Source organism: Pygocentrus nattereri, chromosome 14 (assembly GCF_015220715.1).
Source record: "Pygocentrus nattereri isolate fPygNat1 chromosome 14, fPygNat1.pri, whole genome shotgun sequence".
NCBI classification, from domain to species: Eukaryota; Metazoa; Chordata; class Actinopteri; order Characiformes; family Serrasalmidae; genus Pygocentrus; species Pygocentrus nattereri.
In genome coordinates this window covers 18,273,996-18,301,320 of record NC_051224.1, presented here as the reverse complement: position 1 = coordinate 18,301,320, position 27,325 = coordinate 18,273,996, and the positions used below count along the sequence as shown (strand labels likewise).

The window sequence follows — 27,325 nt, the reverse complement described above, 5'->3', positions numbered from 1 at the left end:
TAATAAGATTTGCATAAATTAATGCTTGCTATTTAAGAGGTTACATGGGCTGATTTTGTTCTTGTGCCTTTGAGACTGACAGGAAAATATTCAGAATCATCATCAGTTCATCACTATATTGCCAAAAGTATTCGCTCATCTGCCTTCACAAGCACATGAACTTGAGTGACATTCCATTCTTAATCCATAGGGTTTAATATTATGTTGTCCCACCCTTTGCAGCTATAACAGCTTCACCTTTTCTGGGAATTCTTCCAGAAGCTTATTTTGAGGTCAGACAATGATGTTGGATGAGAAGGCAAGGCTCACAGTCTCCGCTCTAATTCATCCCAAAGGTGTTCTATCAGGTTGAGATCAGGACTCTGTGCAGGCCACAGAGGTTGGGACAGGAAGGGGCTATCCCCAAACTGTTGCCACAAGGTTGGGAGCATGAAATTGTCCAAAATCTCTTGGTCTGCTGAAGCATTAAGAATTCCTTTCACTGGAACTAAGGAGCCGAGCCCAACTCCTGAAAAACAACTCCACACCATAATCCCCCTACACAAACTTTACACTTGGCACAATGCAGTCAGACAAGTACCATTCTCCTAGCAACCGTCAAACCCAGACTCGTCCATCAGATTGCCAGATGGAGAAGCGTGATTGGTCACTCCAGAGAACACGTCTCCACTGCTCTAGAGTCCAGTGGCAGTGCTTTACACCACTGCATTCCACGCTTTGCTTTGCGCTTTGTGATGTAAGGCTTGGTTGCAGCTGCTCAGCCTTGGAAACCCATTCCATGAAGCTCTCTATGCTGTTCTTCAGCTAATCTGAAGGCCAAATGAAATTTGGAGTTCTGTAGCGATTGACTCTGCATAAAGTTGGCGACCTCTGCGCACTATACGCCTCAGCATCCGCTGACCCCTGTCATTTTACGTGGCCTACCACTTGGTGGCTGAGTTGCTGTCACTCCCAATAACTTCCACTTTGTTATAATACCACTGACAGTTGACTCCGGAATATTTAGTAGTGAGGAAATTTCACGAGTGGACTTGTTGCACAAGTGGCGTCCTATCACGGTACCACACTGGAACTCACTGAGCTCCTGAGAGTGACCCATTCTTTCACTAATGTTTGTAGAAGCAGTCTGCAGGCCTAGGTGCTTGGTTTTATACACCTGTGGCCATGGAAATGATTGAACACCTGAATTCAATGATTTGGATGGGTGAGTGAATACTTTTGCAATTTAGTACACATCAATCACCAATACTCAATCGCCCAGGCCTAAAACAATGAGTTATTAACCTAATCATTATATCACTGCCCTCACATTCTACAGGTATCGTATACATATATGACCATTTTCTATAATTAATTGTACAATTTTTAATATTTTTTTAATTTACAGGCCTGTCCAGCTCTGACAGCTTCCATCCTTATGCCAGTTATAGTCATATGTATGTGTGTTTTTGGGTTTTTTCCAGTGGCGCAGCATCAGTTCCTGTGTAATATAAATCCTACTTCAATTAGAGCTGGCCACCATTCAGCCTAATCTAAACAGCAGAGACAGATAAGCCCACCTCAATCTGCACCACTGCACTGCACTCATTTAAGCCTGTCTGCACAAAGCCCATCACATCACTCCCACCACTCATTTCCCCTCACTTGCAATACAGCAAAGAAATACAGAGAGAGGACAGATAAGACAGTAGATAAAGAGCTTTATTAAACTACAGATAGAGAGAAGAACTGACTCAACAAAATGGTCTGATGGATAGATGCATGGATGGGTGGATCAACTGACGTACAGATGGATGAATGGATGGACGATTGAATGCATAGACTGAGGTATAGATGGATGGATAAATGAATAGATGGGTAGACTGATATGTGGATGGGCAGATGGACAGATAGAGGGGTGGATGGACTAATGGGTATATGGGCAGATGCATGGATGACTGATGTACTAATGGAAGCATAGACAGGCTATAGTAAACCCCAGAAAAGTGGTCTCTTTCTTCTTGTTTTCCCTATGTCCTATGTTTTTCCTATGTCCCTTTGCCAGGCCTGGACAGACTCCTCTTTATAAAAGACCCTCTACTGAGCAATGGACAAAATCAGACTCTTTATGTCTGTGTTCAGTCCCGAGGGCTCTCATGTCCCACAACAGCTACTGTGTTTTTGGGTAGTCACAGTATTATGATGATGTCATGCAATCGCTTGGGCCCCATTTTGGTAACCATTTTGTTTTTTCGGAATACAAGTAGTCAGGAAAAGGAGAGGAGGCCAGAGAGCTCATCCAGAAAAGAAGGGCTACACAGATCGCCGGTATAAACATAAAGGACTTCCAGCAAGAAAGCAGCAGAGTGTGTTATTATCACTTTATTAGAATCACTTTATTTCTATAGAATTAGAAATGTATGTCATGTTGTTACTTTAATTTATACAAGCAATGATTAATAGAAAGACTATTAACCTGCTGTGACATTAGCCTGTATTGGTTGTCTATGACAACCGGCCGTGGACTGCTGTAACATCAGTATCTGTGCTGTCTTGTCATTTAATATTTAGTCAAACAGCTTCTAGTTTTTATGTAATTAAATAATTCCAGTAAAAAAACAAATAGCTCTCCTACCAGAGAATGGTTCTATGTAGAAGCATGAACACTCAAAGAACTCTTTACATGATTAAAAGGTTCTCTGCATTGTGAAAGGGTTCTTCAGATTATTGGAGAATGTGCTGTGTATGGTTCTATATAGAACCTTTTTCGAAAAGGGTTGTATTTAGCCTTAAAAAGGGTTCTTCTATTGTAACAATCTTCATTTTCGAGTGTGTAGTTAGTTGTAGACCTAAATGCTTGTTTAGTCCTTTCATATACAGGCCGACCTTCTTGTCTCCACGACAGCAATGTTCAGAGACCGGGCTCCTTCTCTAATGTTAGGAGTAGTGGTCACTACCAGTCATCCTTACAAATGCAGCAGGGAGAGTAGTTCTGTGAGTGGCAGGTATCAGCGAGCCACAATCACAGGAGCTGCGACTAAATCAGGCAAGATAAGGAAAACATTGCAGTGAAAGAACTTCTTAATATAGCTCAGATGACACCTGCAGAGGACAGTGAACAGCCAGGCATCAGCACAGAAGGTGCAGAGGTAGAAGGAGGAGACTTGTACCACCATAAACACTGAGTGTCAGAGGCTACTTACTGAAAATACTGACACTGAAGAGCAATGCCAGTATGCAAAGGTAACTGTGGAGTCCTTCTGTCCTTCAAGTTTTAAAGTTAAGTTACTCTTTATTCATTTAACCCATCTGTGCAGTGAAACACCCACACACACACTAGGGGGCAGGGAGCACACTTGCCCAGAGTGGTGGGCAGCCCTATCTACAGCATCTGGGGAGTAGTTGGGGGTTAGGTGTTTTGCTCAAGGGCACTTAAGTCATGTGCTGTTAGCTCAAGGGATCAAGCCATCAAATTTCCGGTCACAAGGCTGGTTCTCTAACCTCCGACTGCCCACCTTATGACTTAACACACTGACAGTATTATTTGGATTCCAAAATCATTCCAGAAAGTTACAAGAATGTATTAACTAAATTTCAGAAAATGTCATTTTACAGTCAACTATGTCAAAGACATTTCTGACAGTGATAGGCTACATCTCATGTATGAGTAACTTAAACAAGTCATATTCTGGCCAGATAGAGAAGAACTTTAAGACAGAGAAGTCAATGCCAACGACTTTCATAAAATATTTTGGATCTTGTTTGACTGTGAGCATAGATTTGAGATACTTGTTGAAAGACCAGCTAACTCATATAAGCATCAAACATTAAATCCCTGTAGGAATCACTCCTCAAGAATCATTTTCTCTCTAATGCATGTGGAGGCAGAACTAGTTCAGACCATGCCTTCAGCATGGTGGTGGTAGTATAAGGGAGACTGATTAAGGGAGGGGGAGAACTCTGAGAACTTGGACTGGAGTTCTGGGCAGCTTCTGCCTGTACCTAGAAGGCCAGACCCCCTCATAGCTATAGGATAGGGAGGAGATGGGGTGGCAGTGAGGACTGGGAACCCTTCTTTATGGGAACGGAAGATGAGGATGTGAATTTATAGGGCATTAGATTAGAAGAAGGAGGGGGTTCAGGCATGTTCCTCTGTCCAGACTTCAGCTGTAACTTTAATGCATTGATAAGCATATCACAGAAAATTCTGGATTACTGGGAAAGCTTGTTCTATGGGATCTGGCATAAGGACATAGAGGCTTTGACATAAGCAAAACTGTCGGCCTAGTTGAAATGCCCAGTTTCATAAATCTCTGTAATATTGATCATGTCACCATTTATATGGAAGGGGTAATCGGATTGGTATGTAACAAGTACACCATCCTGTCAGGGATACTGTCAATCAATTATCCTCGGGAAATATGGTACCTACAGTTGATAAGATGGTTGCCATGTACTGCAGGTTAACTAAAGTGTGTAGTTCCAATGTGCCATTCAGTTAGATCAGGGGTCAACTACCCAATAGTTAGAAAGAGCCATTTAGCCCTTTCAACAGAAATTAAACCACCTTGGGAGCCAAAACATTTTATGTCCAGTTTACTGTTTTGGCTGTATGTATGTCTCAGTATGTGCTGGTGTAGGTTAAAAGATTCAATATAAACAAACATGCAGACTTACTTTGGTCTGCTTTAAGCTTTAGCTCAGCAATAGCTGCTTTCTCGCATCTCTAGCAGGAAACTTTTAGAATAGTTTCTTGTAAAATGTCTTTCAACGTTTGACTTCTTACGAGGCTAAAGTCAGCTTCTCATTCGCCAGCTTCTTTTTCAAAAAAGGTGCCATTTAAGGTGGAACAGGACGATTTTAATGAGAAGCTAACTTCAGCTTTCTTGTTGCAGACTGAATCAGGAAACCAGCTGGAGTGATTATAAATGCAAGTAAGTCTCTGAATTGTCGCTGTTCGTCTTAAATCCTAGCTGTTTCATTAGCTACTAGCTAGTCAAGGTTGTTGTCTGCGTTGCTATGGTGACCAGCAGTTTGTGCTGATCTTCAGGGTTAAAGAATGAATTAGAAGTTCTATATTAACTCCAGAGTTTAAGACCATTTATTGTTAAACTGTGTTGAACGACCAGCAGAGCTTTATTTTACTGTAAAGGAGGGTTATTTTATTTTTACCTACAAATCTATTTCTGCTGTGGAGCCACAACAGACCAGTAAAAGGGTAACATGTGGCTCCGGAGCTCCAAGATGCTGACCCCTGAGTTAGGGAGTTATTTCCCTTTCTCCTCTCTCTCTCCTTCTTCTCTCTCTCCATTTCCAATCTTCCTCTCTCTCTTTCTTTTCTTTTCCTCCTCTCCTTCTCTCCCTTTCTCTTCTCACAACTTTTTTTTTCTATATCTTTACCCTGGAATTTTACTCTCCTTCTCCTCTCTTTCTCTCTCTCCCAACTTTCCTCTGTCTCTCACACTACTTGTCTCACTTTCCCTCTTTTGTTCTCTCACTCCTTTTCCTACCTTTCTGCCTCTTTCCCTCTCTCTTGTTCCCATTCCTCCCTCTCCCTCCTCCTCCCTCCCCATTTCTTCTCTCCTTTTTTGTCCTTCTCTCTCCTCTCTCATCTTTCCTCCTGTTCTCTCATTTCTTTTCTTCCTCTTTTTCTATTGCCTTTACCCCTTCCCCCTCTCCATTTCCAACCTCTCTCTTTTGCTCTCTTCCTCTCTTTTCTTTTTCCATCCTCTTCTCTCTCCCCTCTTCTTCTCTTAGCCTTTCCTTTTATAGATCATTTGTATCTTTTCCCTCTTGTTTTATGCTCTCCTCCTCTCCCCCCTCTTCCTCAATTTCTCATACTTTTCTCACTCTCACAGTTTCGCTCTCACTCTTTCTCCTTTTCCTACCTTTCTCTCGTTACCATCTTATACTTATCTTATACCCTCCTTATATATATCTTATACTTTCCTCTCTTCCCCTGTTCTCATTCTTCTTTATTCCCTTTCTCTCATTCTATCTCTCGTTACCCCACTTTTCAACCCCCCCGGAAAGAGGGAGTGAGAGAGAGAGAGAGAGAAACAGAAAGAGAGAGAGAGAGAGAGAGAGAGAGATGTGTCTGGCTGTGCGTTCCAGAATGCTTTTGGGGTTTAACACTGCTCAGGGTCATTTCCCTGCAGACTCAGCTCAGTTATTCTGCACTGACAGTCAGCAGAGCAGAGCTGAAAAATACAGACTTTAAAAACACCTTCATATGTATCATTTCCATCTCCTTCATCACCTGCCTGCTAAAATCTCTCTCCCTCTGTCCTCTTCCACTCCTCCCGCTGCCGTCATTCAGCCTAATCACAATAATCTCCTTGCATTATGTGTTTTGCTTCATCTCTCTGACTCTTATTGTCTCTTTCCTCTCTTCTTTTCCTTGTTGCTCTTTCCCGTCTTCTTTTCTTCTCTCAGTGTTTCCTTCACATCCCTCTCTCCCTCTTTTCTCCCTCCCTCTCTCTACTTTCTCTCTCTCTCTCCATTTCCAACCTCTCTCTCTTTCCTCCCTCTTCCTCTCTCCTTTCCCACCATCTATTCCTCGCTCCTTTTCCTTTCATCTCGTTCCTGTATTCTTTTCTTCTCTTAATCTCTCCTTCACATCTCTCCATTTTCCCTTATTCTCTCTCCTTTTCCCCTTTCTTCATTTCCAACCTCTCTTCACTCCTTTCTCCCTATTCCTCTCTCTTTTCTTTTCCACCCTCTTCTCCCGTTTTCCTTTATTCCCTTTCCTGTCTTCTTTTCTTCTCTTAATCTCTCATTCCCATCTTTCTCCCCTTTTTCTCCCTTCCTCTCTCCTTTTCCAAGCTCTTTTGCCACTTTTCCTTTCTCCTTTCCTCTCCACCCTTTTTCCTTCCTTTTTCCCCTTTTCTTCTCCCAAGCTCTCCTTTACATCCTTTACATCTTTCCCCCTCTTTTCTCCCTTGCACTCTTCTTCTCCTCGCCCTTTCCTGATTTGGATTCCCTTACGTTTCACAATCTCCTTCTCATCCTTTCTCTCTCTCTTTCCTCTATCTTTCACTCTTTCTCACCCTGACTCTCCCTCTTTCGCTCTCACTCTTTTCTTTTCTTACCTTCTTCTCTCTGTTTCACCTCTATTCTTCTTTGTCCTGTTCCCCCCTCTCCATCCCTCTCTCCCTTCTTCCTCTCTCCTTTTTCTTTTTTCCTTCTTCTCTCTCCTCTCTCTCCCTGTTCTTAATCTTCTTTCTTCCCTTTCTCTCATTCTATCTCTCTTTACCCCCTCTCTCTCTGCTCTGTGTAGTAATGATAAAGGTCTTGGACAGAAAGGCCCTTTGAGGAAAAAAGCCTGAGTTTGACCTTCAGCCGGACAGAAAAAGGTCAGCATTTCTGTGTGTGCGTGAAGATATCTGTGCTGAGGCTCATCGTCCTTCAGCTGCTGAATTACAAATCGTTCACTGTAATCAATCATTAATGCTATCCGTTCTCTGCTGTATGAAAGAGCATCGCTTATGTACAGACAGTGCATCCAATACCAGTAACTTCAGTATCTCTAATAATTCTGAGCATCTCTGCAGGCTCTTTTATGTAATTACACCACTTAGCGTTGTACATAATTTTAAAGAGGTGTATGCTTTATAATTTACAAGAGGCCTCACTGTAGTAGCTTGTGTACCTTAGATGCTTCCTGCATGTAGAAACTGCTGGTGAGGAGATTATAATCTTTCAGAAGATTCCACAGTAGATGCTCAGGACAGAAGAGCAAGACAGTTTTAAAATATTGTTTTCCACTTATACCAATTATTATTATCGATTATCATCACATGGCTAAAAACTGGGTCATTTCTACGTTCCCAGAGCTTTATGTATCAAGGGCCTGATGTTACGTCTTCATACTTTCAAGAACAGCCCTACCGTGGTGCTCAAAGGTTTGTGAACCCTTTAGAAATTTCTCAAACCTCATCAGATAATGATAGAATTCCTAATAGTAGATAAAGAGAACCAAGTTAAACAAATCAGACAAAAATGATACCCATGGTCATTTATTTATAGAGTAAAATGATCCAGTATTACAGATCTGTGAGTGACAAAAATCTGTGGGACTTTTAGAATTAGCTGATCATTTGTAATTGCAACGAGAGTCAGGTGTTTTCAATCAATGGGATGCCAATCAGGTGTGAGGGACCACCCTGTTTTATTTAAAGAACAGATGTACCACAGTCTGATCGTCACAACACGTTTGTGGAAGTGTATCAGGGCACGGACAAAGGAGATTTCAGAGGACCTCAGAATGGGATCGGATGCTGAATATTCCAAAGGGTTCACAAACTTTCAAGCACCATTGTCCATTCCCTGGCTAGGGCCTCTCTTTGCTCTCAGAACAGCCTTGAATCTTTGTAGCATCCACAAGATGTTGGAAACATTCCTTTGAGATTTCATGAGAGACCATGTTGACAGGAAGGCCCCTGAAGAACAATTAACTTCATTCTCATGAAACCAGTTTGAGATGACTTTTGATTTGTGAGATGGAACATTAACAAAGCATGCAGTCATGTGGGTTGATCACCAGTGGCAAAAATCCCAGTCTGCAGGAAATTCTTGTCTGAATTGTGCCCGAAAAAATTGCTTCTAGAAGTCAACGCAGGTCCTTCACAACCAATTTCTGAAAGAACACTGCAGAGAACTGCACACCATGAATATATGAAGTAAAGTGGCGTGCAAGAGGCCTTGGCTCACTTCTGCTCACAGAGTTGTCCAGATACAGTGGGCGAAGAGACACAAAACTTGGACTGTTCATGACTGGAAACGTGTTATCTGTTCAGATGAATCCTGTTTCTGCCTGCATATGAATGAAGCTTGGCGTCGTGTTTATTGCAGAGAACATACTCTGTCCATTTCAGTACTGTTTTTAACATGTTCTCAATGACTTTCCGTTAGTGGGGAAACCTCAATGCCATCTTTAATGCTATTTTATTACAGTATCATGTCATGCGCTCGGATTCAGCCTCGCAAGGCAGGGACTCCAATTCCCAGAATCCTTTGGAGTCTCATGTGACCGCTCCTGGCAGAGATCCAAGTCTCCTGATTATTAAGGACCTCCACCTGAACTTTATTTTGAGACAAGGTTGGGTTATTTAAGCCCTGACTGAGCACTAAGACAATGCGAAGTATTGTTCTGCCGAACCCTACTGAGCGTTTTGGACTGTGCCGTTTGTTTCTCGCGTTTGGACAGTATTGTTACGCTGACTTTCGTTTGTGCCTAGCCCTTTTCGGATACCTCTGTTTTGGTCGTTTTGGATATTTGCCTATTTGAACTTCGCTCGAACTGGGATCATGATTTTTGTGTCGCTCTTTGTCTTTCGATCATCGTGTCATTTGTTTACGACGCTGATCTCCCATCTGTGTTCGTCTGCTAATCTCTATCATACATATCACCTCAGCGGACCCCTTGGAGTCAATATAAATAGGTTCTTCAAGAGCAGAACTGCAATGAAAGTGTGTTCTGGCACATACTTTTTTCTACAAGATTTCAAAATTATTACAGCTATATTCAGCAACAACAAAAAAGGAAGACAATACACGCCTCTTAAACCAGACAAAGCAATACTCGTTCTGCTAACAAAGGTTTCTTATCTAACTAATTAGCTCATTGAGGCTGGCCTAGCCAAGCAAAAGTGCTCAATTACTCTAACCATCGCCAAAATAATTGCTTGAATACTCAATTATTAAAAATCAGATTTGACAGTCCTACAGTCAAAACATAATAACTGCACCTGCATCATCAGATGGGCAGCCAGACAGATTTAAGCCGGTCATAAGGTCAACAGCACACCATGGCCTGTTTAATGACCACTGTAGTCTCTGCCCACCTGGCATAGCAGCATGTCCACTCAATTCTCACTCCCTCTTCCATTTTCCCCCATCTGAAGCTGTCTGGACTCATTAGCATGGAGTAATGTATTAACATGTACCCGTAGACAGTGTCCAGTCTCTAAATGCACTGATCACCTCCCTGTTTTATTCTATTAGGAACATAGCTATTAAGAAGACATTCAGCCACGGAGTTGAAAGGAAGAGTCCAGGTCGCTAGTAAACTTTATAGAAATAGTTTGGTGAAAAGTCAAGTACATAGTTTTTCTCCTTAACCCAAACACAGTGGATCAGCCAAGACATGATTGATGACTTAATAATCAATTATAAATGAACAGTTGATGAGAAAAATGACTCAGTTCAGATATATGCCACTGATGACTCAGCTCAGTGTTTAGTTTGCAATTTGACTTATAAACATGGTGTCTGTGGGTCATTATAAAGTCAGATTCACCAGATTGAAAATGATCTTAAAGGATAAGCTATTTGCACACAGACTGCTTTTGTGGGCATCACTGAAACAGAGGAAACCCACACCTGGATAAACTAATACATTGTAACGGCGAGCGAGGAAGCGGACGCATATGCGGAGATAAGCGACGTTTATTAGGCAAATCCAGGGTCATCGTTTAAACGGTCCAGTGTCATAGATCCAACACGGATTGATCAGGGGACAGACATGACAAATGAGTCACGAAGCGAGGGGGCACAAACACATGGATAGGACTGGGAGGGGCATACATACATACACACACACACACACATTTGAATTAATGTATATATGAAGTTAAATGCTTTCTTTAACTAGACTAAACAACTCAGCAAACATGCTAATGGGTGCTCCAGTAGTATTAAGTTAGGCTTTACTGAGGGATTTACTGTGAAAATATGACATACAAAGTAAAAAAATGTCACTTAAATGTGTGTTAAAATGTTCAAATGTTTCAAATGTTTGTGTTTAAGTAGAGCTAGCCTAAGTGCTATTACACCCTGGTAGAATGTGAGTGTACACCAGCTAACATAACACTGAAATACCCATAGTAGCACTAGCAGAAATTAGCATTATAGTAGCAGTGACACTGTGGCTACTTAGAAAGTACAGCTTTCTCCATTAATCACTGCTACAAAGCATGATGATCTGACAATTCAATTGTTTGAATCCCTTCATGCTTCTTTTCTGTATTTTTGGTCAAGTATTCTGGAATATGTTACTGCTCAGTTAAGCCCATTACAAATATTATTCAATTCATCACCAAAGAATCATTATGTTACTTTATTATTAATATAGTCAAAAGTGACAGCCCTACAGTGAAAACATAATTACAGCACCTGCATTATCAGACAGGCAGCCAGACAAATTTAAGCTGGTCAGGGGGTCAACACCACAGTGTGGCCTGTTTTATGACCATTGTAGTCACTGCGCACCTGGCAGACCAGCACCTCTAGAATCAGTAGAGTGAAGTAATACATCTGGTTCTGGGTACACTATGATCTGCACAACTTCACTACATTACTATGTGTAAGGGGGAGCGAGGAGGCGGACGCACGCGCTGAGATAAGCGAGATTTATTAGGGGCAAATCCAGGGTCGTGGTCATAACAGTCCAGGTTCATATAGCCACAGACATGACAAAAACCAGAGCAACCAGCAAACAGACATTAAACAAAGACCAGGTACAAAGATACAAAGACTGGCAAACGCAAGGGGCAAACACAGGGCTTAAATACACGGAACAATGAGGGACAGGTGAAAACAATCAGGGGCGGAGTTACAAACCAAAACAAGAACACATGGACAGGACTGGGAGGGGCCAACCGTGACACTATGTGTCTGCAGTGTCTGGTCAGTGAAATTAAAATTTCTCAAATTTAGGAAATGGGTAAAAAAATTGGTAATATCTACAGTTGGTTTAATTTATTTGGTTTATACATCCACACATGTTGCATATTGCACTGCCACTTTGTTTATACATCCATACATACTGCATATTGTACTGCCACTTTGTTTATACATCCATATATACTGCATATTGCACTGCCACTTTGTTTATACGTCCATACATACTGCATATTGCACTGCCACTTTGTTTATACATCCATACATACTGCATATTGCACTGCCACTTTGTTTATACATCCATATATACTGCATATTGCACTGCCACTTTGTTTATACGTCCATACATACTGCATAGTGAACTGCCACTTTGTTTATATTTTGTTTGTTGTTACTTCTCAAAGTTACTTTGTTAACTATACACCTGCTTATATAACTACTAACATGTATTATCATTTACAGTATATAGTCATTTGCTTCATCCACTGGAAGTGGCGTTCCATTGCCACTTGCATACTATTTATGTGATTTTACTGATTTTTGTACAGCACATTAATTTTATGGTTGTTTTAGTATATTTTATTATGTATCTTTACTTCTTCCATTTATGCATCTGTATAAATTCACAGCAGTACTTTTGCTCTTCTTTTGCTTTTTACTGTGCTTTGTGTTGCAACTTTCCCTCTGGGATTATTAAAGTTCTCTATCTATCTAGCCCAAAATATTTTGTCAGGCATGTCAGGTTCTAGTGGCGGAGCAGAACTCTTTGTTCTAAAAGCTCAACCGAGCTATCCCTCTATCTGTGTCTCCAGCACTGCTGATTTGCTATATTTGGTAAATTCTCAGAAATTCACCAATTTTCATTCAACCCTAACCTCTCCCCCCCCCCCCCCCCCCCTCATTTCAGGAGGGCGTTGTCGTTCATGTCGCAGTTTGTAAAATTATTCACCCTCCCTCCATTTCTTTCCCTCCTTTCCTGTCTCCACACACACACTCTCTCTCTCCCCTGCTCGCTCACTCCTTCTCTTCCTCAGTCTCTGTCTCTTGTCCTCCCCGTGTTCCCTTGTCCCTCCTGTCATTCTCCCCCTTCTCTCTCTCCAACCTTCTCTCTCTCTCTCTCTCTCTCTCTCTCTCTCTCCCTCCCTCCCTCCCTCCCTCCCCTGAGGTTCACAGTCAATGCTGAGGAGGATAGAATAGCAGTGAGAGTGAAGGAGAGTCCTGCAGCAGCCACAGCGCTGACGGAGCATGTGCAGGCACACACGCCGCTCAAGGCTGACGCAGCAGTTTTAGTACAGACGTGTGATGCATATCATATGAGCTTAGAGCCTACAGTCCTACAGAAGGGCTTCTTCAGGGGGTTGTCACTAAAAGCAGTGCTTATATACAGTCTCCTCATTCCAAACGTCCAGTATATTCTGTCTCAGGTACTGTAGTTCTTTATTTTTACACAGAACTGAGTCTTTGTATGAAGTTATCATTTAATAGAGTGCTTTTTCTTTTTATCTTGCCATAAATAAAAGCAATGTAGTAAATGATGCTTTAATAAGTATGATAGACTCATGCATTACAAAATGCAATTTCAAATGTCCAATCTACTGGACATTAAATATAATGCTTCTCAGTGAACAAAAACAATTCTCGTGTTATTTTCTTTACCGCACAGCAGAGAACAATTGTTTTTAAAGTGTTCAGTCTTGCGACTACGGAGGACAGAACCATGACAACTCAAAGACCACAGCCACCACAGCCACACCACAACTCTACATCTAGATGCTTAAATGCATATATATGCTATATTCAAATTTTGACACATTTTGAAAGTACCCATTGTCCTTTACATTATCTATAAATGTCATGAGGAATGGCCCAAAAGAATTTACCCAGAATGACTTGACTTGTAAAAAAGTCTGGTTCCATTGACTTACATTAAAAGTAAAGTAGGTGTTTTCCTTCTCCTGGAAAGTTACTGTTTTGGAGTTACAAGGTTTTCATCCGACAACAGCAGTACATGTGTGTGTGTGTGTTTATATATATATATATATATATATATCCATCCATTTTCTAAGCCGCTTCTCCATCAGGGTCGCGGTGGGGTGCTGGAGCCTATCCCAGCAGTCCTCGGGCGGAAGGCAGGATACACCCTGGACAGGCCGCCAGTCCATCGCAGGGCAGACAGACACAGACAGTCACTCACACCCAGGGGTAATTTAGCATGTCCAATTGGCCTGACTGCAGGTCTTTGGACTGTGGGAGGAAACCGGAGAACCCAGAGGAAACCCACGCAGACACGGGGAGAACATGCAAACTCCACACGGAGAGGACCCCGGTCACCCGGCCGGGGAATCGAACCCAGGCCCTCCTCGCTGCCCAGGTGACAGCGCTACGCCACTACGCCACCGTGCCGCCCCCTATATATATATATTGTGTGTGGGAAGAGTTCGGTGAGGCCTTGGAAAGTGACTTTAAGTCGGCTCCGAAAAGATTCTGGCAAACCGTCAGGCGACTCAGAAGGGGAAAGCAGTGTGCCACTAGCTCTGTATATACTGGAGATGGTGTGCTGCTGACTTCGACTGAAGACGTCATTGGGCGGTGGAAGGAATACTTTGAGGACCTTCTCAATCCCACCAACACGTTCTCCAGTGAGGAGGCAGAGTCTGGGGACACGGGAATAGGCTTGTCCATTACTGAGGCCAAAGTCGCTAAGGTAGTTAAGAAGCTCCTTGGCGGCAGGGCTGCAGGGGTGGATGAGATCCGTCCCGAGTTCCTCAAGGCTCTGGATGTTGTGGGGCTGTCTTGGCTGACACGCCTTTTCAACATTGCGTGGACATCGGGGGTGGTGCCACTGGATTGGCAGACTGGGGTGGTGGTGCCTCTTTTTAAAAAAGGGGACCGGAGGGTGTGTTCTAACTACAGGGGAATCACACTCCTCAGCCTCCCTGGTAAGGTCTATGCAGGGGTACTGGAGAAGAGAGTCCGGCTTATAGTCGAACCTCGGATTCAGGAGGAGCAGTGCGGGTTCCGCCCTGGTCATGGAACACTGGACCAACTCTTTACCCTCTCCAGGATTCTGGAGGGTTCATGGGAGTTTGCACAACCAGTCCACATGTGCTTTGTGGATTTGGAGAAAGCATTCGACTGTGTTCCCTGGGGTATTCTGTGGGAGGTGCTTCGGGAGTATGGGGTACATGGCTCTTTGCTATGAGCCATTCAGGTCCTGTACAAACAAAGCAGGAATTTGGTTCGCATGGCCGGCAGTAAGTCAGACTCGTTCCCAGTGAGAGTTGGACTCCGTCAGGGCTGCCCTTTGTCACCGATTCTATTCATAATTTTTATGGATAGAATTTCTAGGCGCAGTCAGGGGATGGAGGGTGTCCGGTTTGGTGACCTCAGGGTCACATCACTGCTGTTTGCAGATGATGTGGTCCTATTGGGGACATCAGGCCGTGAACTTCAGCTTTCACTGGATCGGTTTGCAGCCGAGTGTGAAGCGGCCGGGATGAGGATCAGTACCTCCAAATCTGAGGCCATGGTTCTCACGCGGGAAAGGGTGGAGAGCCCTCTCTGGGTCGGGGATGAGCTCTTGCCTCAAGTGGAGGAGTTTAAGTATCTCGGGGTCTTGTTCACGAGTGATGGTACAAGGGAGCGGGAGATTGACAGGCGGATTGGTGCTGGGTCAGCAGTGATGCGGGCTCTTTACCGGTTTGTTGTGGTAAAGAAAGAGCTGAGCCATAAGGCAAGGCTCTCGATTTACTGGTCGATCTACGTTCCCACCCTCACCTATGGTCATGAGCTTTGGGTAATGACCGAAAGAACGAGATCGCGCATACAAGCGGCCAAAATGAGTTTCCTCTGCAGGGTGGCTGGACTCTCCCTTAGAGATAGGGTGAGAAGTTCGGTCATCCGGGAGGGACTCAGAGTAGAGCCGCTGCTTCTTCACGTCGAGAGGAGCCAGTTGAGGTGGTTCGGGCATCTTGTTAGGATGCCTCCTGGACGCCTCCCTTGGGAGGTGTCACAGGCAAGTCCACCGGGGAGGAGACCCCGGGGAAGACCCAGGACACGCTGGCGTGACTATATCACCCAGCTGGCCTGGGAGCGCCTCAGAATCCCTCCCAGGGAGCTAGTGGAAGTGGCTGGGGAAAGGGAGGTCTGGGCTTCATTGCTCAGGATGCTGCCCCCGCGACCCGAACCCCGGAGAAGCGGAAGATGATGGATGGATGGATGGATATATATATATATATATATATATATACACGTAATTTTGCTGCAGAATATTAAAGCAAATGCAAATCAAATCATCGCAGACCATTTGCCAATAAAACACACTATCAGGTGGTCATTTAACCCCTTAGAAGTTTTATTACATTTCTATAACCTAAGAATAGCTCAAGCAGTTTGCACTGAAGTCCATGTAGTTACTGAATAATAAGCTTTAGTACGTAATAATCCTGGGATTTTCATTAGATTATGTACAAATTAAATGAAGAGAGTTTTCTGTAGCAGACTAGCAAATTTTACCTAAACTGTGTGGCTGTATCATCTATGAAAATACAGTACAGATCAGTATCAGCTGGTACTCAACATTTAAAGTCAGATTGGTTTGGCAGGCAGGGAGGCGGGGGGAGATCAGGACATCCCAATTCTTTCATATGTGGCATTCTAATTATTCTACATTTGCCTGCACAAGTTCATGATGGTCAGTTGTCATATCTCTATAGCTTCATTTTTTTCATTTTATTTTGATTATTACTTTTTGTAATGTCCATAATGAGTAGCCTGTTGTTGCTCAACCTTTCAAAACAGTTCAGCACCACAAAAGATTCTACTATTGACACAAGTCACCGAATCAACAAACAATTCTGCTAACAGTGTAAACTTTTAGAATACCCCTAAAAGCTGAGCATCTTAGAAGGCAGGCACATGTCCACTGACCGATATCACATCCGTAAGAGTGGACAGCGGTTAGCATTTGTAGCATGTCCACATGCAGACGGTCGGGGCAAGTGATTATGAATAATTCAGAGAGACTCTGGCAGCGCAGTGGGTGGCTGGCTGGGTATGAGGAAACAAGCTCAGGGAAAATGAAAAAATCCACAGAGGAAACAAAACAGAGGCAAGAAACTGCAAAGAAACTTAAGCCTCCAGCAAACTGCATCTCCCGAAGAATAGATCTATCCACACCTGCATATAACACACGCACACACACTCACACACACATATACATTTATTTCTGTTTAATGTCAGGGCAGATGCCCCATACGATTCTCTCTCTCTCCCTTCCTTGATTCCCCTTGGCTTTCAGACAGTCACAGTGTGTCAATATCTTTATCTCACCTCCCAAGCACGCACACACACACACACACACACACACAGTCACATCCCCAAAATCCCACTCTGGCTCCTTGGTGGCTCTCTGCTGTGAGGCAGAGCATTAAGAGTTTTCTCTTTTTTCTGTTAGCACACTACAGCATCCATTTTGGATCTGGCTGGATTCCACAGAGAGATTTATGCTGCTGAGAGTACAGCGTGAGAGCTGAGTTAGTGCTGTCTCATCTCTCTGCTCTGAGACTGGCATAGCATTTATCCCTCTAGGAACTGCATCCCATTACGGACTCTCATTTACTGAGTAACTGGAATACAGAAAGTCATCATCAACATCATCTGGCCATTCTAGAGAGAACTGCTGTTATGCATGGACATGAACTACTGTATTTTACTAATTTGAGGTTTCAATAAGGCTGTAAAATGGGTATACAGTAATGTGCAAATGTTTGGCACCCCAGTCAGGTGCCATGTTTTGTTCATTTTCTAAGTGATCAATTTGACACATCATCTATTGACAACTCACTTCTGCACATCTTAATTTTGTTAAACTTTTTAGGTTAAAAAGCCAAATTATGCCTAATTTACATTTTAGTGACTTCATTTTAAATACAGATCATCAAACAATACCAACCATGCTTATATGACTATCACATATATGTTTTGTTTCAAGGGCTCAATTGTTTCCTACAGAGGATGAATTTACTTATTTTCACTTAGAATTTAGCCAGGGGTATTCAAATCTTTTGTATACAAGTTTTGATACAGGCGTACACCTTGCTACTCTGAAAAAGACAGTGCCCAAATGCCGGCACCTTGCCAAGGTATAAAGTTTGGTGGAGGAGGCATAATGATATGGGGTTGTTTTTCAGGGGTTTTCCTAAAACCCTTAGTTCCAGTGAAGAGAAATCTTTATGCTTCAGTAGACCAAGACATTTCGGACAATTTCATGCTTCTAACTTTGTGGGAACAGTTTGGGGAAGAACCTTTTCTGTCCCAGCATGACTGAGTCCCACTGCACAAAGTAAGATCCATAAAGGCAACACTGGGTGAGTTTGGTGTGGAAGAACTTGACTGGCCCTGACAGAGCACTGACTTCAACCCCATCAACACCTTTAGGATGAACTAGAACAGAGATTTTGAGCCAGGTCTTCCCGTCCAACATCAGTGTTTGATCTCACAACATATCAAATATTGAAACTGAGAAATGTTTTTTTTTTTTTTTTAATATATATACCCATTTTGAATTTGATGGCAGCAACATGTTTCAAAAAAGTTGTGACAGGACCTGTTTACCACTGTTTCATCACCTCTTCTTTTAACCACACTCTGAACTGAGGAGACACTGATGTAGTTATGAAAGGAAAATGTTTTATGTTCTTGCTTGACACAGGATTTCAGATGCTCATCAGTTCAGGTCAGTTTAAGTGCCAGATGTTTTCAGTCAGCAAGTCTGGACTGCAGGAAGGCCAGTTTAGCCCTCTTACTCTTTTACTACAGAGCCATGCTGTTGTAATACGTGCAAAATGTGGTTTTACATAATTTTGCTGAAATTAACAGGACCTTGCCTAAAATACATTGTCTGAATGGCAGCATATGTTGCCAAAACAGCATTAATGGTGCCTTCACAGATGCAAATGTCACCCATAGCGTGTGCACTAATGCACCCCTATTCAATCCTAAATACTGGCTTTTGAACAGTGTGCTGATAACAAGCTTTAGTCTTTAGCCTGGAGGACACAATGTCCATGATTTCTAAAAAGAAATGAACTCCAGCCCAGAGAAGGTGGCGGCGTTTCTGGGTCCTGTTTATATTTGGTTTCTTCTTTGTGTTTTAAAGTTTTAACTTGCATTTGTGGATGCAGTGATGAACTGTGTTCACAGACAGTGATTTTCAGTGTCTTTCTGAGCCCATGCAGTGATTTCTACTACAGAATCATGTCTGTTTCTAATGCAGTGCCACTTAAGGGGCCAAATATCTTTTCTAGCCAATATTGGTTTTCAGTCTTATGTACAATAGATGATGAAAAGCAAGAGTTCTTTGCCATTTTACGTTGATAAGCGTTATTCTTGAATTGTTGCACTATTTGACCCCTTCTTTACTTCTGACTCAGCTTCTCTGAGATTCTGATGCTGAGATTGACCTGTTGCCAATTAACCCCCAGACTTTTCTATGCATTACACAACTTTACCAGCCTGTTGTTGCCCCCATCCCAACTATTTTGGAAAGTGTTGTTGGCATCAAATTTAAAACGGAAAATATTTTTTCATAAAACAGTAAAATTTCTCAGTTTTAACATTTGATGTTGTCTTTGTACTATTTTCAATGATATATAGGGTTTAAATGTTTCCATATCATTGCATTTTGTTTTCATTTACATTTTGCACAGCCTCCAAACTTTTTTGGAAATGAGGTTGTAGAATGGGATTCATTAAAGCTCCTGTGGGTGTAATGTGTAGGTGTCCCAGTACTTCTGTCCATATAATGCGTGTGTGTGTGTGTGTGTGTGTGTGTGTGCGCATGCGTGAGTGTGTGTGTGTGTGTGTGTGTGTGTATATATATCGTTGTTGTCAGAACAAAACCTCGCATCTCCAAAATGGAAAAAACATGCTTTATTTTTAATATAAGTCAATGGAACCAGCCATATTTCTAATCAATTATGGGCCATTTCTTTTGGCCCATTCATCATGAACGTTTGACACAATATAAAGGACAAAGGGCACTTTCAAATTATGCAAAAACTGGAGATATATATGTATATGCAGCATATATCCATCTAACACCATATATCCATCTATTTAGTCTACAGCAGTTTAGCCCCACCTGTTTACATTGAAATTACGAGGAGTGTTTACAAGAAGTGTTTCAGGGGTTTAGCAAATCAGAACAGATTTACACAGTGTGCACAATCTGTGCGCAGCCCCACAGCTGTAGTGATGTCATCAAAACCATCATCCAACACAACTGCCTGCAATCCATAGATTCATTCTCCCAAACAGGAGGCCCCAGTGCAGACACCATCAAGGCTAAAGCTAACATATGCTTGAAAATGTAATGATGTAATGTAAAATATATGAAATGAAAAAAGTACGAACAACTGACTGCTCACATTTTTATGAACATAAAGGGAATTTTGAGGTTTTTCAAAATGGCCAGTGAGTGTAGCTACAATGTAGGTGTTTCTAATAAACTGGTAACTCTGTGCATTTACACCTACATTCGAAGGAAGTTTCAGCATATTTAAATGGTTGAGTCATTCAGAGTGGTTTGGGGTGAAATGCTCCATTCTAAAGAAACTTACCGAGTCAGAATTGTTCACAGTGGTGGTGATAGGAACCAGACGTCTGAAGGGTTTAACTGCTTCTAAAAACAGTTACAAATGTGCTGACTGATGTCAGAGACATTGCTTTACGACAGTTTTGTCATAAGAAGTTCACCTAAATCATTCGTTTTTAAAAGCAATGACAGAGAGGTACACAGGGCATGTGAGACAAAACAGTCCCAAAAGAATTTTACATATAAAACTGAAGATGTGTGTAGGTTCTCTGGTGGTTCTGAATAGTAAATAAAATGTCTTTAATTGTATAGTAGACACTGTGACCCCTGGGTCCCATCACAACCACTGTAAAGACATCTCAGTAAGTCTGCGAGGTTCTCCACGGTAAACCATTTCACATCAAACCACTCTAAATTACTTTGCTCACAACTTGGGCACAAAATATGAAATTTTTAAAATACGTGGAATTCTCCTTCAAGCCTCCACCATCAAAGAGTCACCAAGATTAGAGCGTATTGCATTATAAACTGTCTAAGCACTCCCAACTCGTGTGCCTGCACATATAACAGTAATATCAGCATGCACAGCTTTAGTAATGTCAGTATTAAAGGGGAACTCCACCAAGTTTTTAAAATTTCTGCACTATTAAATGGTTGGATGTAAGCAAAGTGATTCAGTCGTTTGGTGTAAAAAGAGTTCTAGAAAAGCCTATCAAGTCAGAATTGTTCACAATTGTGGTGATAGGGGCCAGTTGTCTGAGGACTTTCATGCCTCTGAAAGCTTCCTCACAGAAAGGCATTACAGGAATGGTTATGAACAGCCCATGATTTTGACAATTTTGACCTAAAATGTATTTAAATCGATTCATTTTAATCTGTTCATGATGAAGGGTGTTCTAAGGCCAAACAGTCCTCAACAAAAACTTTTTTTTCTCATATTGATGCATTTTTACCACTGTTTGCATAATTTTGGATGGTAAGTACAACGGCTTTATTTGTGTTGCAGTCATGGTGACCTCTGGTTCCCATCCCCACCACTGGAAAATAATCCGAACGGGCAAGCTTTTCTGCTATGAACCATTTCAAGCCAAACCACTCTGAACGAATGGGTTTAAGTTACATCTCAACCACTGAATTATTCAGATATTTTTTTTAATCGCTGGGGTTCTCCTTTAAGTTACACCACAAATTCAAGCAGCCCCCCCCCCCCCTCCGCCCCCCCTCCCCCCATCCCTTTAATTCTGCGGCTTCATTTCCAAGCTCGGAGCTCTTTTCGCTGACATCATAGCCACTGTGCAGCTCTGGAAAGTTCATTTCCTCCGCAGTGCACGTCGTGCAAATGTGTAGGCACTGTCCACGCGCCCAGGTGATGCCCCCCACCGCCTCCACGCCCCACTCTGCAGTGGGCTGGTCCCACGCACGAGGACACCGCTGTTACACCCATGACAAAGATATTTTAACCCCCCCCCCCTTTTTTTTTTTTGCAACTGCACACTAGAAAAATCACCAGTGGGCGTTTTCCCACTCGCCCTTCGTGGGGTTAAATCCGTGTCCTTCCCGCGTGCCCGGGCTGGCATGGGTGGAGGGGGGTGCGCGAGAGACGCACCTTTCCATGCAGAAACTTCCAAGCACTGCAATGCAGAAGGCGCGTGCGCGCACGAGCACACCGCCGCTACTTTTTCCCCCTCTGCACGAGCGCAAAGCTCTCGGACCGAAATCTGTACTCGCGCGAGGAGACTTTAAAAAAAAGATCAAAGCACCTTTTTCACACTTGCATTTTCACGCGGGATGGATATTAGCAGTGCTGCAACGCACGCGCGCGCCTTTCGGACGCTGTGTTGCACCGCATAGCTTTGCACCTCAGTGCACTTTACGAAGCTGAAGTCAGCTCATCCGCCGGCTTCTTGTTAGAATTTCACCGGTCCACCTTAAATGGTGCTGCATTTAAGGTGGAACGGGGAAATTCGAGCAAGAAGGCGGCGAATAGGAAACTGACTTTGGCCTCGTTCGCACTTTACTGTGCTGCATTGAACTGCATGACCGCAAAAACCCCCAACGCTACTTATTAACGCGATTTCCGCGGACTTACGTGACGAGCAGTGATGGAGGGCGAGGAAGAAGAGGATGAAGCTGCTGCTGATGATCCCCATCTTCATCCTTTGCGGTGCACGCGGGCTGTCCAGTGCATCAGATTAGCAGCGGTCCTCTGCTTTTTTCTCCTCGGGCATTTTCTGAGCCACCTTCCCGGATAACTTTACCGCCAGCAACCCCAACTCTCTTCCCTTATCTCTCTCTCTCTCTCTCTCTCTCTCTCTATCTCTCTTCCCGGCGCGGGGGCGCGCATCCGTGTCTGCGCTTGCGGCGGGAGCGCGCACAGCCGCTCTAGATGTCGACGCAAGTTTTAAAGAAAGCCTTGTGTTTGTACTGGGGTGTGAAAGCTGTCACTCAGTCTCATCCGAGCTGCTGTTTCGTCCCACTTTAACAGCCGGGCTTTAGGGGGTCAGGGTGGGAGAGGAGAGGCTGAGAATGCAGGAGAGACAAATGAGGAAACTTTCCTCGCTTCCTTCAGAATAAACTTCCCTCACTTAGAACTTCTCTTATGCGTCCCTCATGTGCCCGTAGATTTGATGGTACAGTCCAATTTCCATCGGGGCTCGGCAAACCGCATTGCCCCGCCCACCCCAGGTAGGAACGTCATTGGCTCCCAGTGGCCGTATTTACATTCATGGAGGATGAGAAAGGCAGCAGGCACAGCAGTGCTGCTGGAGTTTCTATACACTGTGTCCACTCACTGTCACTCTATTAGACACTCCAACCTCACTGGTCTGAGCTCATCTGTTGCTGCTCAGTTTGTGCGGATCATCGTCCTTCATCAGCAGACAAGCACTGGCAGTAGAATAGGTCGTACTGATGAGCTCGTTGACTTTAAACAGGGCACTGTCATAGGATGCCACCTCTGCCACAGGTCAGTTTGTGCTCTGTCCTGCTAGATCTGCCCTGACGGTAAGTGCTATTATAGTGAAATGGAAGCGTCTAGGCGCAACAACATCTTAGCCACGAAGCCGCTGAGTGCTGAAGTGCACAGTGCCTATGCTCTGTTAAATCACTCACTAAAGAGTTCCAAACTGCCTCTGAAAGCAACTTCAGCAAAAGAACTGCACATTAGGAGCTTAATGAGGTTGCCGAGAAGCAACACACAAGCCTAAGATCAAAATACACAATGCTAAGCATCGGGGGGAGCAGGGTACAGTGCAGCCAATGGACTATAGAGCAGTGAAAACACATTCTGTGGAGTAACAAATAACACCTATCTGATGGATGAGTCTGTGTGTGTTGCAACAACAGTTTTGTTTGGCAACAATTGTGTTGTACTATATTTAATTTGTATGGACATCATGATCACATTTGAATCAAGTAAAACCAATGTATCACATGTGATGCGATGTTTTTAATTAAGTCTGTATGGCAACATGTGTGTATTTAGCTTTTTGGACCAGATATATCTCCAGGATAAAGAAAACTAGGATATTTTGTCATTAAGAGAAATTTGGGTGCTCTCTTATTTATAATGAGGCCAAAGCTGATCTTTTGGTTGCCAAGTTGGGGGTTATAGTTGGGTTAGATGGAACACAGCAACACATGGAACAACCCCACGAAGACAGGAATACAAGCATTACTGTGTGTGGCTGTGGGGCGGGGAAAAGTGAGATTTGCAGTGCACTAGGCGAGTGAGGCAGTCTGGCCATGATTCCAGCTTGTAAAAGGCTTTGGGCTTAAGAAGTGGGTTTGTGGGGCAGAGACAGGAGCTCGGGTCAGATTGGGTGCCCAGGAGCATCGTGGGATTTGTGTTGTTTCCAATCAAATTAAGTTTTTTTTTTTGTTTTTTTTTTCCATAAGCCTCCACCCTTCCACTCCCCTAACCAATATCCACCAATGGATGTGATAGCATACGTGATCAGCGGTGCAGTGGGGGCAGTGATGAGAGCTTTAAGGGATTTATCTTCGTTTGTAATACACTACTGCTGCCTCTGCCAAATCATTCTGAACACAATCACATGCTTTATGCTTTTTAATCCCATGCACCAGTTCTGTATTATAGAAAACCTCCCAGCTAGATCCTGCGGTTTGTGTTTGCTGCTGAACGTGAACAGTCCTGTGAGAGTAGGTCATGGTCAAGGTAAGGAGAAAACATCATGAGCAAGGATCAGTGATTGTTCTCTTCAGAAATAGGCACTTCAAAGCTCAAAGGCAAATGATGCTTCTTAAAACCGCTTGCATAATTCACATATATATATACATATATATATATATATATATATATATATAAGAGAAGGTAAAAACATACTTTGCTTTGTAAGTCAATGGAACCAGACTTTTTTCCAAGTCATTTTGGGCCGTTTCTTTTGGTTCATTCTTTATGAAATTCACACACATTTTCAAAGGATGTTAAAATCTGAAAAACAACAAAAATGGAGATATGAGTTTTTTTTCCGACAGCAGCGATATATGTATGTATGTATGTATGCATATATATATATATATATATATATATATATATATATATATATATACGCACACACACATATATACATATATATATATATATAGTGCTTATTTCCAATATGTATTATATAAATGTAAGTACCTATATATATAAAGTGTTGAACTGCAAATAAACCACCACTACATGCAGTCTGAACATACAAAACAGCCTATTGCTCCATCCACATTGTGAAATCCATCTGATCACCATCTGTTTCCTTAACGACCTGTCCCTCCAGTGCCCTGCGCCTCTGAGAGAAAACGTCCAAATGTGAGCCAGCTGGGACGTCCAGCGCTGGTCACAGATGTTCTCTTTGTTACAGAGATAGGTCATTTCTGCGTGTCCACTGATGGTGAGTAAGTGTAGTCGAAAGCTGTGAAGTAGACGTTGTAACACTTTATTTGAGTTTGAAAGCTCACAGGGTTGAGACCCTTCTGAACCTGATTACGTTTACATTTACATTCATAGCATTTAGTGGACGCTTTTATCCACACAAAAGTGCTTTGTTTTCCACTCAGACAGTGAATCCAAGCTTGTCCATATATGTTAGAGTCCAAACTATGCTGACATACTGCCAGGAATAAGAGTCAGTGCTGAGACCTAGAAAGAAAGATACACAAACAGAAAAAGACATTATACAAGTGCAACACAAGACATTCTACTGAGTGCAAGATTAGTTAGTGAGTATTAGAGGCCTTTAGTTGGCATTTGCAGACAGTGAGGGACATCCACTGGAAGTTAGCTCCACTGTGTGGATGCCAGTATGGAGAAGAGTCTTACGAGCCAGGAGAGAGTTTCAGTCATGGAACCTCAAGATGACCGGTAAGCCTCCCTACTGACATATAACTATAACTGGTCATTCACAATTAGAGGCCTTTGCGTCGACGAGGAAGGCGAGATGATGGCGAGGACCTGTAGACTACACTACTGGGGCCCACATTATAAAGAACTTCTGTCATTTCTAAAATAATGTTGTGTTCAAGCAGTTTCACACTGCAGATGTGAAAACATTTACAGTACAGGCACTGTTACATTACAAAAATACATCAAACATACAATATCTTGAGCTTTATTGTAAATCTAGGCACCAAAAGTGCTTTTTGAAGCAGCAAAGGATTGACGTCCTTACTACAGTTTAATTTTGTTTAAGGTTAGCTCATTTTTGCCTAGCTAGGTGGCATGCTAACTGGCCTAGCACAACCTGTACCCACATAAAGCAGGATATTCAAATGAGTTGATAAACTTTTTTGTAATGTAGAAACTTTCATTTTTGTAAGTGTGCTTTTTCTTTGTAAGTATCTAATTACCACCGCCATGACCATTTCAGCTAGCCAGTCGATTTGTAGTCTCGTGTTAGCACCAAGCTAACTGTGCTGTGCTCTCACTCTTCCACATTGAGTTTATTGCTATACAGCTCAAGCTTAAATACTGACTTTTGAAGGTTGTAAGACCCATGTAGCATATTCTTTTACTGTATTGCAGTTTTTAAGTGAATCTTTCAAAGCATACTTCAACTTAAAACCTATGTATGAATACTACCAGAAGAGCCTGTTAGCCAGTTAGCTTTTTAGCTTTTGATAGAATGAAATGTCCGCCGATGACCGCTGGGATAGGCTCCAGCATCCCCCCGCAAATCTGAGGGAGAAGCGGCTTAGAAAATGGATGGATGGATGGATGGATGGATGGATGGATGTGTGTGTGTGTGTAGAATTAAATGAAAATGAAAGTTTTAATCCTAATGGTTTCTAATGGCCCTTTTTCAGCAGGGAACAAACAGTGTGAATGCTGTAAATAGCAAATATTAATAAATGAATAGTAAACACTTAACATAGTTTTTACATGCAAAAAGACATAGTTCCCAGCGTCAAATCAGCCAAATAATAAGTACTAAAAACAACTTTTACATTACAGATTGTTCTGGTTCTGATTGGCTGAACTATGTTCGAAGGCTGCTGCACTAAAATGGCTCTTCACACCAGCTCCTTTTACAGCGTAATCTCATCATCCTGTAAATGCCCGCATGACTCATGCTGCTCATCTCTCATTCATTACTGCTGAAAAAGTGAAGCACAGAAAGCGCTGAAAGTCTATAACTGCTGTTAGGAGGCCTCTGATTCATGTTACACCAGAGCATTAATGCCCCCACTAGCTCAGTGCTGCGCTTTAGTGATCAAAGGTAAACTGCTATTTTTGTCTGCCTGTAAGGCATCAAATTCATCCTCATAGGCCGAGCCTATGATTCAGCCAGTACAGACTCGACTGAGCAGTCAGCAGATTTCTTGCCAATGTATCACTGCTGGCCAACAGTCAAAGACATTACTGTAGGTGTAATTCTGAAGCCAAATTTGTAGGATTTTGACATCTGGTCTGAAATGGTTTAAGACGGAGGTTAACTGATTCAATATGAGTTGAATAATTGAAAAGTTCAAATAAAATTAATAGAATTTATCAAGGTTTCTGTAAATTGTTAACTATAAAAGAGTAATAGGTATGATTTGTATGCTGTTATGAAATCATGTTGAGAT

At 42.6% G+C, this 27,325-nt stretch overlaps 1 protein-coding gene across 1 annotated transcript in view; it reads right to left on the bottom strand.

The window, feature by feature from the left end:
* cntnap1 (contactin associated protein 1) overlaps positions 1-22,842 on the bottom strand; it is a 77,432-nt gene extending 54,590 nt beyond the window's left edge. Inside the window, exon 1 of the mRNA XM_017697511.2 lies at positions 22,347-22,842. Coding sequence (XP_017553000.1) covers positions 22,347-22,413 — 67 coding nt within the window. The 5' untranslated portion in view covers positions 22,414-22,842. The remainder of the gene's footprint in view (positions 1-22,346) is intronic.
* Positions 22,843-27,325: the final 4,483 nt, after the last annotated feature.